At 48.1% G+C, this 17238-nt stretch overlaps 1 protein-coding gene across 9 annotated transcripts in view; it reads right to left on the bottom strand.

The window, feature by feature from the left end:
• AKAP13 (A-kinase anchoring protein 13) overlaps window positions 1–17238 on the bottom strand; it is a 336318-nt gene that overhangs the window by 173701 nt on the left and 145379 nt on the right. For all 9 annotated transcript variants that reach the window (XR_003852464.1, XR_003852465.1, XM_029575495.1 and 6 more), the window contains one exon: window positions 7302–7378. Coding sequence is in view for 7 of the 9 variants with exons in the window: in XM_029575495.1 (XP_029431355.1) it covers window positions 7302–7378 (77 nt within the window). In the remaining 2 variants the exon portion in view is untranslated. The remainder of the gene's footprint in view (window positions 1–7301; window positions 7379–17238) is intronic.

Below are 17238 nucleotides of genomic sequence, written 5' to 3' on the forward strand. Positions count from 1 at the left end.
GGGCCGTTTGGTCTTCTTCTGCCATCATTTCTATGTTCTATGTATCAGTGACAGGGCACTGAATTCTGGGGATAATATGCCCTTTCACTGCAAGGTCATTAACCAGATGGGTTCATGCATTTTTCCTTTAGGAACTCACTTTTGAGATAAGATAAACCTCCCCCACCCACAAAAAAAAATAAAAACCCTTCCATAGGATAACTTCTAAATTCAAGTCCAAATGTAGCATTTATGAAAGGTGATACTAATTGATTAATTTACAAACTGCAGTGGATTTCTTGAGTGAGCAAACAAGATGGCACTTTCCTATCAACGACCTTCTGCTGCGCATCTACAAGTGAGCTCCTCTGCTATAACTTATTGTACATTACACGGCTGGAAATGAGTGCTCAGCCATGCGTTTGTTGCTTAAACTATGTTTCTCCCTTTGTTCTCCTGTTAACTTTCACAGGACTCTTCAGTCCTAGCATGGGTCTCATATTGCAGCAACTGATGTGAACACATGGCTATTAAAAAAAAAAAAACAACCCCCCAAAAACTAGAAACTCTCTATGGCTCAGATTTAACAGCTTCAAAACTGCTTCTTCAAGCAACAGCTGTGAAAGAAAAACAAACCACAGAGCCAGCTAGGAAGGCAACAGGAAGACAAAAGGCAAGGAGGCGCGGTCATCTTCCGCCTGCCTCAGTAAAGGGGCAGACGAAGTCACGTGGAAAACAAATCTTTTAAGACGCACGGGACTGGGAAGCAGTTCCTGCACTGCACACGCGGTGGCTCCCCGGTTAGGACTCATAATTCAAACAGTTTTGAAGCCTGTTCTCTGCCTGTTATCTATTTGCACGAAGTTAACCTTGTTATTTGTACCCTCTTGTTCGATGTAATTTTCTACGTTGGTGCTACGTAAACAGACGTGATATGTACTAGTACAGGAACATCGGTATATAAAAAGCTTTCAATAAATAAAATAAATAAATAAATTGTGGGACATAAAAAAAAATCTTAAAATTCTGGTGGTTCTATGTCGTCCGTATCCCACTGGGAGTTTTCCCCCCTTGCACAGCTTCAAAAGGCAGCTTAAGGGATGGGATCCATCAGTTCTAGAGGACGCATATAAAGAGCAGGTAGTAAAACACTGCATGGAGCGGCAGTAGCCACAGAGGCATTAACGGAGCGGGATGCCAGTGGCCGGTGGTAGGTGTCCACCTTCACAGAGTAGAAGGATGAAGGGCATCCATCTCCCAATTAAAAAAAGAAAAGAAAAAAAGAAAAAAAAACAGGGATGGGTTCATGGGCTTATAGGTATTACCAATTATTAGGCTTTTCAATATTTGATGATAGTTAATGTGACTTTCAAGGCATTCTTCACTTTCGGTGCATGTCCGGCATGACTCCTTGCTTCAATGACAGGGGAAAAGAAAAACTGATACTTCACACATTTCCAGCATTGCCCTCTGCTTCATGGCAGAGAGCTATGCTGCCGCTTACCCAACTAATCAAACTTAATATTTCACTTGGAAGCAGCTCCAGCACTGCTCTCTACATTAATGGTGGGGGTGAAAAGGGAATTAGAACATAAGGTTACTAAGAGCCAAGAGAAACAGTTAAGTATGAGAACAAATGTGTGAAGCTTGCTGGGCAGACTGGATGGACCGGTTGGTCTTCTTCTGCCGTCATTTCTATGTTTCTATGTTTCTATAATTCAGTCCTTTGCTGGCAGACGGAGAGAGGAGGCCGCTTCTTCGACGCCCAAACTTTAATGACGAGCAAAACAAAAAAGCTGCCAGCGCTGCCTGGGCCACAGAAATAAGGGGCAGGTAAAATGGAAATGATTAGGCAGGGCCGGGCACCTAAGCCGGGCCAGCCCTGACCAGAGACAGAGAAATTCCCAGGCACCCCTGCTTTGCAGCTGCACTGAATACAACAGAAGCTGTGAAGGTGCAGGCCGGCTGGCAGTATGACAGCAAACACAGCAACTATGCAAACCTATGCACACGGCATTAGTAACACAAACAGACACGCTGCTGTCAAAGCGGGACACTGTGAAAACAGGACAACAGTGAATACATGGGAAAGCACTGTGGAGACAGGACACTATCATATACTTTTTACCCTTCTGTCCTCTAAATTATGGGGTTTTTTCTTCATGGAAAACAAAAAAAAAAAACTAAATTCCCCAAAGCATTACAGATTTTCTTACATCTTCTGCCAATCAAAAATAAATCAAATGTAAAAGTTTAAAATGTCCCATTTTTTTGACTGGCATATTTTCTGACTGGAAAAACATGCCTAAGCTTACAGCATGCTGTAAGACTCACCTTTCTGAAACGGCTTTTAAATCTTACGCCTGATTGTCTGCTTTTAGTCTTCACTAGCTCTCTTTTCTTTTTACCCATTGTCTTGCTTTATGAAATACCCCAAAACTGTCCTGTATGTTTGTCTTATTAGATTGTAAGCTCTACTGAGCAGGGACTGTCTTTTTGTGTGTTTGTACAGCGCTGCGTATGTCGTGTAGCACTATAGAAATGTTACATAGTAGTAGTAGCAGTAGTAGTAGTAGCAGTAGCAGTAATAGTAGTAGTAGTAGTAGTAGTAGTAGTAGTAGGTAGTAGTAATACAGGGGTCAATGTAATAAGCCGTACTGTTCATTTTTTGGTGTTAACCTAACCCCGGTTTGTAATATGGGTTTTAGTGACGGAAAAACCCATGCTAAACCAGGCGTTAAAACCCGTGGCAAGATTAATGAGTCTCATGATAAATGAAGAGTAATAAACGCATTACTCTTAACCTGCAATGCAAGGAGGTGCACTAGTGGGGAGGCTGCTTAACCTGCCTTCTTTTACTGCAGGAAATTTAACTCCCTGCAGTAGACACCCCACTCGGGTGGATGGGGCTGGGCAAGGTCAGCAGGGCGAGTTCTCCCTCCCTTCCTAAGCAGGACAACCCCTCCCCTCCCACCTTAAAAAAAAAAAAAGATCTGAGCTGGAGTGGAACTCCCCCGCCCTCCTGATCCCCCCCCTCCTATCCAACTAAACAGCCTCAGAGCCCTTCCAATTCCTCACACCCCCAGGCAACCCCAGCAGGAGAAGATCTTACCCCCCTCTGGCAGGGCTGCTCCCTCACGGGCAGCTGTAAGCAAATGGACCAATCTCCTTTCAGAATTCTGAAAAGGAGAGCTTCCTGGAAGGGGATTGGTCCTTTCACTGACAGCTGACAGTGGCGTGAAGGCATGAATACATTAATATTAAGTGTTACGCAGGCGGTCGGACCCAGTCACATCGGCTCAAAGTAGGAGGGAGATGTGTAATCAAGGTTGGGGAACATTTTTTTTTTTTTAAGAGAAAATTTTGAAATGACATGAAAAAATGACCATTGGATAAAAAAAAAAAAAGCTGTTTACCATGCTTTTTTTTTTGTTTTTTTACTCTTGGATGTCATCAGCTTTCTGCATCCCATGGAGACCACTTAATTTAAAGCTAGCATTAAACAAACCTGATGACATTCGATTTTTCTGTGCAATATTCATCGTCATGGGATCACACACTGGAATTTGGAATATGATAAACAGATTTTACCCATCAATGGCTCTTTCACAAGCAGCTCCTACTGAATATTTCCAAAACAGAAATAATTCTTTTGAGCAAGTGTCTGTGTAATGCTCTCACCACTCTAAAATTCAGTGATCAATCGGTAGCCAAGTTAGAAGGCTTGGGATATTACGAGCCTGTGAATTCTCTCTCTCTGCTCACATCAGATCTGTTATAAAAATATTCATTCTTCAAGTTAAGGGTGGTCAGGCATTTGCGACCTATCAAGTTCAAAACCTTTCGCATCATAACACAATTCTCTTCTCTGTTAGACAACTTGAGATTACTGTAACTCCTTCTTGTACATAGGCCTTCCAGAGTGCCTTAGCAACTCGTTCAGTTCACATCATAACCTCCACATCAATAGTGCACATACCAGCCCCTAGTCTCATATCCCCCTCACTGGCTACCTCTGAAATGGCGCACCGAGTAAAGACTTTGAATGTAAAGCACAGGACGTTGCACAAAGCTTCCAAATGCTGGACTAGCTCAATACTCAGAATTTACAGGCCTGCACGTTCCCTTCGTTCAGAGGGAAAATGTCTACTTGAGATCCCCGCTGACAAAATTGCAAGCCTGGAGCGGACAAGGGAGCCAGGTTTTTCGTTAGCCGGGCCAATCCTTTGGAGCTCTCCACCCAATGATATCAGAGCGATAATGCGGCAGTAATCAATTTTAAAAAGCCCTAAAAAAACCCATTTATTTAAAAAATGAGTAAGGTTTAGACTGAATGTTTCTTAACTATTTCACGTTTATGCCTTCTCGGTCCATGATTATTATTATAGGCTTCAATTGTATTGTGTTTTGTATTTTTTTTACACTTGATTATGAATATCGTTTCTAAGTTGCGTTAAAATGGTTCCCTGAAAGTGCGACGGATACATTTTAATAAACTTGAAACTTAACGCCGATTTTATATCTATTGATGATACAAAATCCTGCTGCAGAAAACCAGTCAGTCATTCTCCAGTGTTGTTGCGATAGTCTTAAAACATAAACTTTATCTAAACTACTAAACCAGATGCCCCACTCCTCAATAGGAATTCCAGTTGCAGGTAAAATTGAAATGCGTGTGATTTATGCAGTGTCTGCCATTCTGTCAAACCTAACCAAATGTAACCCCTTCCAAGGACTTTACCCGGGAGCTCTATCTACTTCTACTGATATAAAACACCAATCAAATTGTGAGACGGAACGCTGGTAGGTTCATATCATTTACCATTTTTCAAACTTGCCATCCCGGCAGTTTATATGGTCTTGGTTTCAAGTTTAATCATCAACTTCCACCGTTTTATAACGAGTGAAAAATCCCCAGTGACTGGTTAGGTTTGATTCGTGGCAGTAATCCCACAGGGGGAGATTGGTGATTTAGTAAATGCCATTCTGAGCATTCTCCTCCCAGTATCAGATTGAAAAATACGAGGGCTGCTCTGTCTGGTAGAAAGGCCAATTATGTAACAATGAAAACCTAACTGTGAAGGAGCAATAAATAGCACAGTTCTCCTCATCATCTTCTTCGTTGGCAGTTTAAATCGATATCTATGTGGCTCACGCTGCCAGCCACATGGGTACATGCAGTAACTGCTGAACATTACGTCACAACGGCAAATGGAGCATCACCAGCCAGGAAGTGCCACAGCAGATCATCCAATCAGGGAAAGTGATAAAATCAAGCCCAGCTGTTCTACAGCTGTTCTGCTTCAGCTCCCAGGCTGCTTCACTTCTTCAGCCTATGGTCTCTCGCTCCTGTTTTCCCCCAGCCCACAGAATCGGTGCTGCTCACATTCCCCAATGGCAGCTCCTTCTCTAAGGCAGTTGCACTCTCTGGGGAAACCTATTAAGGCTAATTCAGCCACATATGCTTAATTGTGCACACCTATGGGCCAGTGGCTCAGGGAGCTTCTGAATGCCGGCTCCGCACACGTGGCAATATCTCTTGTACGATATTTCACAGAGTAGTGGATCTCTACCCAGTCGAGTTTTCAGGATAGCCGTAATGAACGTGCACGCGACACATATTCATACAACGGAAGCGATGCCTGCAAATCTATCTCAAGCACGTTCACAATGGAAAGCAGACTGGCTTGCTTGAGAAGCACTGCCAAAAAGTAAAGGGGAGGTAGAAGCACTCTAGGCCAGGCAAGACATTCAGCAAATGCCACGGATCACATCTACAACGTATGCTGCAAGACTGAAGGAGGAAACGGTGCCTTCCGGTGCCAAAAACCCTTCCCAAGGAGAAACCAAAAGGCAAAAGGCAACGGCTTTCATCCCATTAAGGTAAAGCGCGTCGTCGCTTGATGAAGCCCGAAAGCTCAGAAGTGTGGTGCCTACAAAGCTGCCTTCCTCTAGCACGGTGTCTCTCAATCGTTTGTACTGCACGGGGGAGGGGGGGAGAATCCGTACTCAGATTAAGGAAATGGGGAGGAGGGGGGAGATTGACACCAAGTCTCCTTTCCTCATGCTGGAAAGCACCCAGGATGCTGCAAGTCAGGAGGGCAGATGCAACGATTCGCTAATGAGATTTCCTCTGCCACCGGTCTCCGATTGGTCAGAATAAAATAAAACGGCAGAAAAAGTCTGCATACAATAGCTTTAAAATATTTTTTTTTCTGGCTTTTTTTTTTTTGAGACGTCTTCTCGCATACGTTCCACACCCCCCTCGGGCAGCCTGCCATCCTTCCAGCTCCCCAAAATCCCCACCTATTTACCCCAGGCTCCACCATTCTCTTCCAGGCGCTAGGACCTCAGCTGCCTCTCGCTCAGGTACAGATAACTTTATTGGCATGACAATTTTACAGGTGGGGGTTTTTTTTTTTGGTTGTAGAGCAACTGAAGGGGGAAGGCTCCCCTGCCGAGATGTCGGGTACGGGAGGGTGAGGGGTGGTGTTTGAGTACTCAGCTGTTCTGAGAGGTTTTATTTAAAAAAAAATATATATATATACTGCTGGGCAGCAGAGAAAACAAAGGGACTGGGGCTTCTCTCCTAAGCCCGAAGGGAGGCTGCAGTAAAGGAGATGGCAAGCGAGGACAGGAGGCAGCAGTGGTCCCCGGAGCTGCCGGACCCTGAGGACCACGTCCACGCCAGAGGAACCCAGGTAAAGCCTGCAGGGCGGAAGCGATGTGGGTTTCACGTGCAGGGACTCGTCAGGGCTGCTCGGCGGACCAGCAGCTGAGAAACAATGCTCTGCTCCACCGTGAATTTTTCTTTTCCATTTTCATAGTTTGCTACAAGAATATCTTGCTTTTTAGCCTGATGGGATGAATGCCAGAGAGATACTGGGGGGATTCAGAACGTACACGCTGATAACAAAGTACAGAGATAGGCAAACAGAGAGAAATGCAGTCAAGTTAAGCAACATGGGCTAATGAGAGAAGACACATGCAGCCCCCCCCCCCCCCCGAGAGGCAAAGGTGACCAAGGAAGCCTACAGCCCTTACGAAGGCTACAAGTCCTTCCTAATGGTGCATGAGAGCTCTGCACAGGCTGCTGTGTGTTACGAAAGGACATGGGGGGGGGTGTTAGCTGTCTCAAATGGATTAGGCATGAACCTCACTCTTCAGTCAGGGTACGATGGGTAGGGTCGCTATTTCTTAAATTCACCATCCCCTGGGTGCTTAGTCGCCTGATTCCTTATTAACCCATGAGGCAGCACGTGGCACATCTCAGCCACAGAAAATAAATTATACCTATGTGAGACGAGAAATAAGAAACTTACCAATCCTGAGGACCCAGGGCACTCTTGGAAATTCTTTATAAAGTCCACTTCATCTTCTGCTTTCAGGCCTAGATTTCCTATAAGGACAGAAAGAATTTCCACTGAAAATCAAAGCCTTCTGTCAGAGAATCAGGGTAACAATCTTTTCTTAACTAATTAATGCCAAGTTTGTTTTGCTTTGCTTTCTTCTGTCCCAGCCAGTTTCCTCTTACTTCTTTGGGGTTTCTAGCTTGATCACAATTATCTTCTGCTCTCCCACACTTGCAATTACCTAGGGGGTCCCCTTATTTTTATATCCCCCCTCCAAACGGCCCAGCCACCTCAGCCACGATTCCCTGTGGAAGCTGCCTAACATGCACCCTAAGGCTGCCCCCTCTAGGGGTCACTGATGATGAAAGGTTTAGACTCTGACCCTCTCCACCACCCATCCCATACCCTCCCCTCCCTCCCTCTCCTCAGGGGCAGTGAGCAGCATTCACGCTGGCCCGGGCAGCAGAAGTCTGGCCTGGGAGTCAAACTCAGGTCCATCCACAGCACCAGCACCGAGAGACCGAACCGGGCCCCCATTCTCGTTTCCCCCAAGACCATCCCTCCCCTCCATCCACTGCTGACCTGTTTCCACATCCACGGTGGTGTTTAAAGCGCCCCCCTCCCCCAAATAAAGAGCCAAAACGTAAGGGGGCTTTAACGTCCGCGGGAAGCATCCGACGTTTCCCGACAGCACGCAAGAATGCCGTCTGTAGCAGCTAGCCACGCTGCACTGCGTGCTGGCCAGGACGCTGCTTGATAAGGTGCTTTCTTCTCAGTCGTAAAGAAGGGGTAGTCTATTTTGCTATCTGCATGAAGCACTAGCCCTGAAACAGATCTTATAGTTTTAGAACCTTAGAGGGCAATTTTTAAACCCGTCTAGCTGGGCAAATAGTAATTAACGGGGTAAATTGCCTTCCTCAGAGTGGTTAACAGTAAGCGGGGGTTTCCATAGCTTGCATAATTTTATCCAGGTTAAAAAGAAGCGATCCTGGGGAGGGACTTCTGCTGGGTGGAGGGGAGAGTGTTTAGGTCAGGAAGGAAACAGCGCGAGTATGTATACATATTTATTTATTTTTTTACGTGCACACATGCACTATTTAACTCCCCCTCCACCGCCCATACTAATGGCAGGTGCACCGCACACGTGTACCTTTAGCAGACACGCTGTACCTGGGTAGATTTCTTGTTGAAAATTAGCTAGGAAATGCCCGCGGCAAAAGCTCCCGCGGTCGCCTTAACTACACGGGCTACACAAAAATTCCCGTTTGACAGACACGTGTGGATGAAATGGCTCGACCTGAGAAGATCAGGAACCGGGAAGTAAAAGGCTGGCCGCAGCCTTCTAAACACACAACCAATTCCATGTTGTGATCCTGTCTTAACTTCCCGGCCTTCTGGCTTAAGACCCGTGGCGGCCATGGGAAGTCGAGCTACGAGCTGTCAGTCCCCCCCTTGCCATTTTGGCAGAGACTACTGAATGCTATTGAAAATGAAGTGGGGGAAGGGCTGTTAACGCTCTGTCATCTGACTTATCTCTGTACCACTCCCAGGAATTAGCATCCTCAGCCCCTCATCCACTAAGATTCAAGACTTCGGTCTGAGTTATGATCTCAGGACAGTCCCTTCTTGCTTTTTGGCTGAGATTGAGAACTTGCATAATTTGGGGGAAGGAGAGGAGTTTAACCCCCTGCACCCAAAACCATTGGGGACAGGATGATGTAAGGACCATTGTCAGAGCAGGAAGACAAACTCTTAAAAAAACAAACAATTGAATCTCTGTCTTCTCTGTTTAAGCTTCCTGGCATCAGTCAAAACCTACAAATTTAAGATCAGTGGCACAATGTTTACTTTTTTATACTTAAAAAAAATAAATAAATAAACCAAGATCACATTTTCTTTTAGTTTCAAATAGCTAGAAATCTGGGGATACTTGTGCTCCAAAATAAAAAAATAAAAACGAAGCAGAGGAAATGGAGTATGTACACGATAATGGTTAATATCTGGAAAAAGAAATGTCCTGGGTTTGTTTGCATTTCCATTTAGACAGCAAACAACTTTTCTTACGCACTGAGAAGGGCTGCTATTAGAGAAACACATACAGGCAAACAGACATTTAAACATGCTCGTCTTCACTGGAGCTTCTCAAGGCTGATGTCAAGGCGCGCTACCTGGATAAGACACGCTGCTTCGTTCACCACATGAACACTGACTCTGGATCTTCAGAAAAACTGACTGGGTAAACGGAGGGGAGCACCTGAGTATTTCTAGTCTGCGTTATTTACATTTACATTACAAAGGTAAAGCAACATTTCTTCTGGTTTTGTACAAAACCACCAAGCCCAAATTTTCATGAGCGCACAAATATTTGTTTGGGAAACGAACTCTTCATGGATCCTTATCAATAATTCCTAGCATAACTGAGAAGGTTGCCTAGCCTCATTTAATCTGTTTTAAGTACTTAAAAAAACATTATCCCAAACCATGGCTTCTCAGCAGTTCACTCATGAACACTGGACCCTACTGGACCCTTGACCTTATTCAAAGCCAACGACATTGGAAACATGGAAGCCATATTAGTGTCCAGAAACCACGATCTGCTTTAATGTAAACATTTTTTTTTTTCAATAACAGAAAAGCCTCCCAATAAATGCTAAGTATTACCCAAAGGGCCAGAAATGGGAGCAAGGGCTTTATGACTGTCAGTAACGAGAGGCAGACATTATCCCAGTTTGCAGTCTGCAAGTCAACAAGTGATCATTTCACAATGCCTAGATTTCGATTTTGGTACAAGGTAGGGTGGCTGCCACATTGGTCCACTTGAATGCACAGATATAAAGAGCAATAAACAAAAAAAAATATATGACAAAATATCATTTTATTGTACTAACCATGCTTTTCTTAAGCAGCTTTCGGGAGGTTCACCCTCTGGTGGTAAGTTTCAAAAGGTTTCACGCGTGTAAATGGGTTTTTGAAAATTGCCACTTTTACACAAGTTATTCCTTTGACCCGATGAAGGGAGCACAATGTCCAAAAAAACCGAGTCAAGAAATGAATTAAATCAGCCCAATAAAACGATATCCCCTTAAGTTTTTGTGCTGACGTTTAATCCCTCTTCTGTGGTACAGAAACTTGCACAAGATTATGACAATATTCATTATGTGAATTTCCGGGGAATAAGTACATCGTTAAACAATAGAGGTGGCTTTCGCCTAGAGGAAACTACGCAGGAAACTGAGTCAACTGGTGACCACAGCACTAGCCAAAGGCAAAGCTGCTTTTAAAATGTTCAACGTCAACCAATGGCAAAAGAGCTTTAAAACTGTTGGATGATATCACAATGTGGTAGGAGCGCCCTGAGATTTCAACTGACCTGACATGGTATGCCCTAGAGAAAAGGGAGGATAAAGGAGATACGATAGAGACATTTTAATACTGCCAAGGTATAAATACACAGGAGGTAGGCCTCTTTCAACAGACTTTACCCTATGCTCTCCCAATTATCTACCTTGGTTTCAACCCGCCTTCATAGACTTGAGATATTACCTCCCCTGTCGACATACCTTAATCGTGTCCTATTTATTATTATACTAGCCCCATGTAAACCGAAGTGATGTGCAAACGAATGTCGGTATAAAAAAAACTTTAAATAAATAATAAATAAGAAGGCTCTAGAATAAGGGATCATGGGATGAGGCTGAAAGGGCATAAAATCAGAAGTATTCCAAGGAAATATTTCTTTACAGAGAGGGTGGTGAATGCATGTAACAGCCTTCCCTGGGGTGGAGAAAGGAACAGTATCTGAATTCAAGAAAGCATAGGACAAGCTCAAGGGATAGGAGTGATAGGGATTACAGAGCCGAGAAGTTGGTGAGATTGGGCAGACTAGATAGGCCATCTGGTCTTTTTCTCCCATCCTATTTCTATTCCCCCCAACCCCCCTCCTATAGGAAATAAACAGATTCTAAATGTTAGTCATCAAGGGCACATGAAAAGTGGTTTTCTCTCCGGGTCTATCAAAACCAGTGATAAACCATTTCCAGACACTTTTGCACAGTGTGGAGAGACATTTGGAATATCAAGTCACACTGTCAGGGTATGTGCTTACTAACAAGCCCAGAACAAGTGTAGTTGCAAAATTGCCTTCATATTGAGACCTGGATGAGCAATAATCCTAGCAGCTGTGCCATACCACCTGCACTTGCTAAGGGAACCCAGATGTTAGAAAAAAGAGCACGATTTAGTTACTCACAGAGACAGTAACTTTCATAGCAGCGCACAGGAACACGTGCACATACGTTTGTTATCCTGCGTCCAGGGACGCTGCCATTTTATAACATACGCATGTATATGCATGCAAGTTATAAAATAGCCCTGACCGCGTACACATGTGCGTGCAATTTTAAGTGGCATATTCGCACATCCCTTAAGCATGCATCAGGCTTTTAAAATTCACCTTTCTAGCAGGAGAGTCCCTCAGATAAAGGCCCCTAAGACAAGTAAAGGCCTCCTGCCAGACTTCCTTCTTAAGGTAAGAGAGATAATGCAGCTTAAGAGCAATCTCCATCTTTGCAGGATAGAAAACTGGGTGAAAAAAAATCCCTGCGTAGTTGCAAATAAAAGGCACATTGCTCTGGATTCCAAACCCAGATCTGACTGAGCCAGAGTTCACATCCCACTTCTTTTCCTGACACTCATTATGGCTCCGAGCAAGTCTCTTAATATTTCTTGTTGCTTCAAGTACCCATTTAGATTGTAAGTTCTTTGGGGCAGGGACTTGTACCTGAATATTTATCACCATTGTATGGCCCTATAAAAATAAGTACTAAGAATTATAGAAGCCTGCACAGGGGCAAGGGTCAACTGCTACCCTCCCCCAATACCACAGCTCGCACTGTACATAAGAAGTGATGTCACAAGCATTACAATCTATCTTTTGGCTTTTCCTGAGATTTCCAAAGAGTAATTAATAGTAACCATTGTTTCTTTAGAAAACTGAGGCAGCAACTCCTCCCGGGAATAAAACAGAAAAAAAAAAAATTCAGAAACTAAAATGCCTAGGGCACGTCTAAAAATAGACTCGTTAAAAATACGCTGCTGGCTAAAAATAGCAAATGCTTTGTTGCATCAGACTCTAGAACTCGTATCCCAGGACACAGGCGCCGCACACGTCCTGACACGACGTGGCGATTTAAAGCGGAAGAGATTCATTTTGAGTGGTATTCAAGTCAGCATGAACATTAACATTTTCCAACCTAAGGCGAGGAATATTGGAAGGAGCTCTCTTACCTGCAAGCCAGTTCATTAATATTCTCATGTTACTGCTAATCACATTGCCAGGGAATTTGTATCGACCTCCGTGGCTAACGTAAGGCCTGGTGTAAGCCACAGAGCCTCCCCTGCATCCATTCCCCCGCTCTCCAGGTTAACACCCTTTAGTAAATCCATCCACTGTTAAAAATCACGGTTAACATCCGTGTTAAAATAGGATGTTAATGCCCACTTTTAAAACGGCTTAGGTAAAGAGGCCCTTTAATCTGGCAGGAAGTTTACAAGTTCCCCGCCATATTTTTAAAGATTCATTGCAGGCTCTGTGCAGCGAAACCCAACGCAGCCCTCTGATTCCAGATCAGGGATCCTATCCCTGAGCGAAAGCAGCAGCTTCCCTAGAATAGGATAATCCTAGCCTGGCTGCTTACTTACCTCCCTCCCTTTGCACAGAGTCAGGCTCAGGAGGGACCTGGCTTTGCTGATAAAATCCGTATTACTCTCTGCTCAGCAAATTACACTGTAAGGTCTCCATGCTCGCTCCAGAGAGCACCCAGTCAGGTTTCTTCACTTTTTTTTTAAGCCTTATTTTCCACCATGGATCATCTTTAGGCATAAACTTGCAAGCTCCTGACTCCAAGAAAGGGCTCTGGTTTTCAGCTGAAGGATAACAAGTTAACTCCGCCAAGTGTGGGACTCCCTCTTCTCTACCCTGACCCAAAAGGTAACATCAGGGACGGTGTTTAACATATTGAGGTATGGGGTATGAACACAGCAGTGATGCTCACCCCTTCCTCGTAGTCCCACCAGGCCACCGACTCCAATCCTGGCTTCTCTCCTTCCTCCATCTCTTGCTCCCAAACTCCAGATGGCCTTGGGTCCTCTTCTTTCTACCCCAGACCTAGACCCTGAGCCTCCCCCATCAATGTCCAGCCACTGAGCTTTGCACCCGGGTTTCTGCCTCTGCTCCCTGTTTCAAGTCCTTTCCAGGTCCCTGCCTTCTCCTCCCTCCATGATCCCTTCCCCTGCCTCGATATTCAGCCCCTGAGCCTACTCCTGCCTTGGCCCTTCCTCTCCCTTTTATCCACAGCCTCTCATCTCACCCTTCAGCACCCCCCCCACCCCCCCCATCTACCGTGGACCCTTCTCCTCCTAAACTCTTCCCACTGAACTCCAGCCCTTGAGCCTCTTTTTCACTGAAGGGACCCCTTCAGGGGTCTTCTCCCTCCTATCTCTTCTCCCATAGCTTCCCCTCTCTCATGGCGCCTTCCCGGGTCATCTCCTTTCTATCTCTTCACGACTCTTTCCAGGGTCCTTTCCTGCCTGCTCTCCTACCCCACCCTCTATCCCTTGAGCTACCTTCCTCCATGAACCCTTTCTGGGTCGTGATCCATCTCTCTCCCCACAGTCTTTCACAAATCTTCTTCCTCTTATCCCTTCCCTTCCAGGCCACTTCCTAGGTCTTCTCCTTCTACCCCCTTTCTCCCAATGCTGCCTCTTCCCTTGTCTTCCCTCATGGCCCCTTCCCAGGTCTTCTCACTCCTTCTGCCATTCCTCCCCATGGCACCTTTCCAGGTCTTATCCCTCCTATCACATGGCCCTTTGGTCTTCTCTTTCCTTCCACCCCCCTCTCTTCAGGGGCCCTTCCGAGGACCTTTCCCTCCTACCCTCATTTGGCTGGGGCTGGTTCTTGTCCCAGGCTCAGTGGTAATGGGTAATCCAAGAATAATTGGTGGGCTGTCAGCCACTGTGTGCTCACAGCCCTTGCATGGGTTTTCTTGAGAAGCAGCAGCCTGTGCAGGAAGTGAGGCTGCCAGAGGGCTCGTGAGTGAGCACTGGTTCACAGGCACCGCACCGCAGGAAGTGAGGCTGCCAGAGGGCTCGTGAGTGAGCACTGGTTCACACGCACCGCACCGCAGGAAGTGAGGCTGCCAGAGGGCTCGTGAGTGAGCACTGGTTCACAGGCACCGCACCGCAGGAAGTGAGGCTGCCAGAGGGCTCGTGAGTGAGCACTGGTTCACAGGCACCGCACCGCAGGAAGTGAGGCTGCCAGAGGGCTCGTGAGTGAGCACTGGTTCACAGGCACCGCACCGCAGGAAGTGAGGCTGCCAGAGGGCTCGTGAGTGAGCACTGGTTCACAGGCACTGCACTGCAGGAAGTGAGGCTGCCAGAGGGCTCGTGAGTGAGCACTGGTTCACAGGCACTGCAGGAAGTGAGGCTGCCAGAGGGCTCGTGAGTGAGCACTGGTTCACAGGCACCGCACCGCAGGAAGTGAGGCTGCCAGAGGGCTCGTGAGTGAGCACTGGTTCACAGGCACCGCACCGCAGGAAGTGAGGCTGCCAGAGGGCTCGTGAGTGAGCACTGGTTCACAGGCACCACAGGAAGTGAGGCTGCCAGAGGGCTCGTGAGTGAGCACTGGTTCACAGGCACCTCACCGCAGGAAGTGAGGCTGCCAGAGGGCTCATGAGTGAGCACTGGTTCACAGGCACTGCACTGCAGGAAGTGAGGCTGCCAGAGGGCTCGTGAGTGAGCACTGGTTCACAGGCACTGCAGGGGCTGCCAGAGGGCTCGTGAGTGAGCACTGGTTCACAGGCACCGCAGGAAGTGAGGCTGCCAGAGGGCTCGTGAGTGAGCACTGGTTCACAGGCACCGCACCGCAGGAAGTGAGGCTGCCAGAGGGCTCGTGAGTGAGCACTGGTTCACAGGCACCGCACCGCAGGAAGTGAGGCTGCCAGAGGGCTCGTGAGTGAGCACTGGTTCACAGGCACCGCACCGCAGGAAGTGAGGCTGCCAGAGGGCTCGTGAGTGAGCACTGGTTCACAGGCACCGCACCGCAGGAAGTGAGGCTGCCAGAGGGCTCGTGAGTGAGCACTGGTTCACAGGCACCGCACCGCAGGAAGTGAGGCTGCCAGAGGGCTCGTGAGTGAGCACTGGTTCACAGGCACCGCACCGCAGGAAGTGAGGCTGCCAGAGGGCTCGTGAGTGAGCACTTTTTCACAGGCACCGCACCGCAGGAAGTGAGGCTGCCAGAGGGCTCGTGAGTGAGCACTGGTTCACAGGCACTGCAGGAAGTGAGGCTGCCAGAGGGCTCGTGAGTGAGCACTGGTTCACAGGCACCGCACCGCAGGAAGTGAGGCTGCCAGAGGGCTCGTGAGTGAGCACTGGTTCACAGGCACCGCACCGCAGGAAGTGAGGCTGCCAGAGGGCTCGTGAGTGAGCACTGGTTCACAGGCACCGCAGGAAGTGAGGCTGCCAGAGGGCTCGTGAGTGAGCACTGGTTCACAGGCACCGCACCGCAGGAAGTGAGGCTGCCAGAGGGCTCGTGAGTGAGCACTGGTTCACAGGCACCACACCGCAGGAAGTGAGGCTGCCAGAGGGCTCGTGAGTGAGCACTGGTTCACAGGCACCGCACCGCAGGAAGTGAGGCTGCCAGAGGGCTCGTGAGTGAGCACTGGTTCACAGGCACCGCACCGCAGGAAGTGAGGCTGCCAGAGGGCTCGTGAGTGAGCACTGGTTCACAGGCACCGCACCGCAGGAAGTGAGGCTGCCAGAGGGCTCGTGAGTGAGCACTGGTTCACAGGCACCGCACCGCAGGAAGTGAGGCTGCCAGAGGGCTCGTGAGTGAGCACTGGTTCACAGGCACCGCACCGCAGGAAGTGAGGCTGCCAGAGGGCTCGTGAGTGAGCACTGGTTCACAGGCACCGCACCGCAGGAAGTGAGGCTGCCAGAGGGCTCGTGAGTGAGCACTGGTTCACAGGCACCGCACCGCAGGAAGTGAGGCTGCCAGAGGGCTCGTGAGTGAGCACTGGTTCACAGGCACCGCACCGCAGGAAGTGAGGCTGCCAGAGGGCTCGTGAGTGAGCACTGGTTCACAGGCACCGCACCGCAGGAAGTGAGGCTGCCAGAGGGCTCGTGAGTGAGCACTGGTTCACAGGCACCGCACCGCAGGAAGTGAGGCTGCCAGAGGGCTCGTGAGTGAGCACTGGTTCACAGGCACCGCACCGCAGGAAGTGAGGCTGCCAGAGGGCTCGTGAGTGAGCACTGGTTCACAGGCACCGCACCGCAGGAAGTGAGGCTGCCAGAGGGCTCGTGAGTGAGCACTGGTTCACAGGCACCGCACCGCAGGAAGTGAGGCTGCCAGAGGGCTCGTGAGTGAGCACTTTTTCACAGGCACTGCACTGCAGGAAGTGAGGCTGCCAGAGGGCTCGTGAGTAAGCACTGGTTCACAGGCACTGCACCGCAGGAAGTGAGGCTGCCAGAGGGCTCGTGAGTGAGCACTGGTTCAGAGGCACTGCACTGCAGGAAGTGAGGCTGCCACTGGTTCACAGGCACCGCACCGCAGGAAGTGAGGCTGCCAGAGGGCTCGTGAGTGAGCACTTTTTCACAGGCACTGCACTGCAGGAAGTGAGGCTGCCAGAGGGCTCGTGAGTGAGCACTGGTTCACAGGCACCGCACCGCAGGAAGTGAGGCTGCCAGAGGGCTCGTGAGTGAGCACTGGTTCACAGGCACCGCAGGAAGTGAGGCTGCCAGAGGGCTCGTGAGTGAGCACTGGTTCACAGGCACCGCACCGCAGGAAGTGAGGCTGCCAGAGGGCTCGTGAGTGAGCACTGGTTCACAGGCACTGCACTGATTTTTCTTGGTA

This window comes from Rhinatrema bivittatum, chromosome 13 (assembly GCF_901001135.1).
Source record: "Rhinatrema bivittatum chromosome 13, aRhiBiv1.1, whole genome shotgun sequence".
Classification (NCBI taxonomy): domain Eukaryota; kingdom Metazoa; phylum Chordata; class Amphibia; order Gymnophiona; family Rhinatrematidae; genus Rhinatrema; species Rhinatrema bivittatum.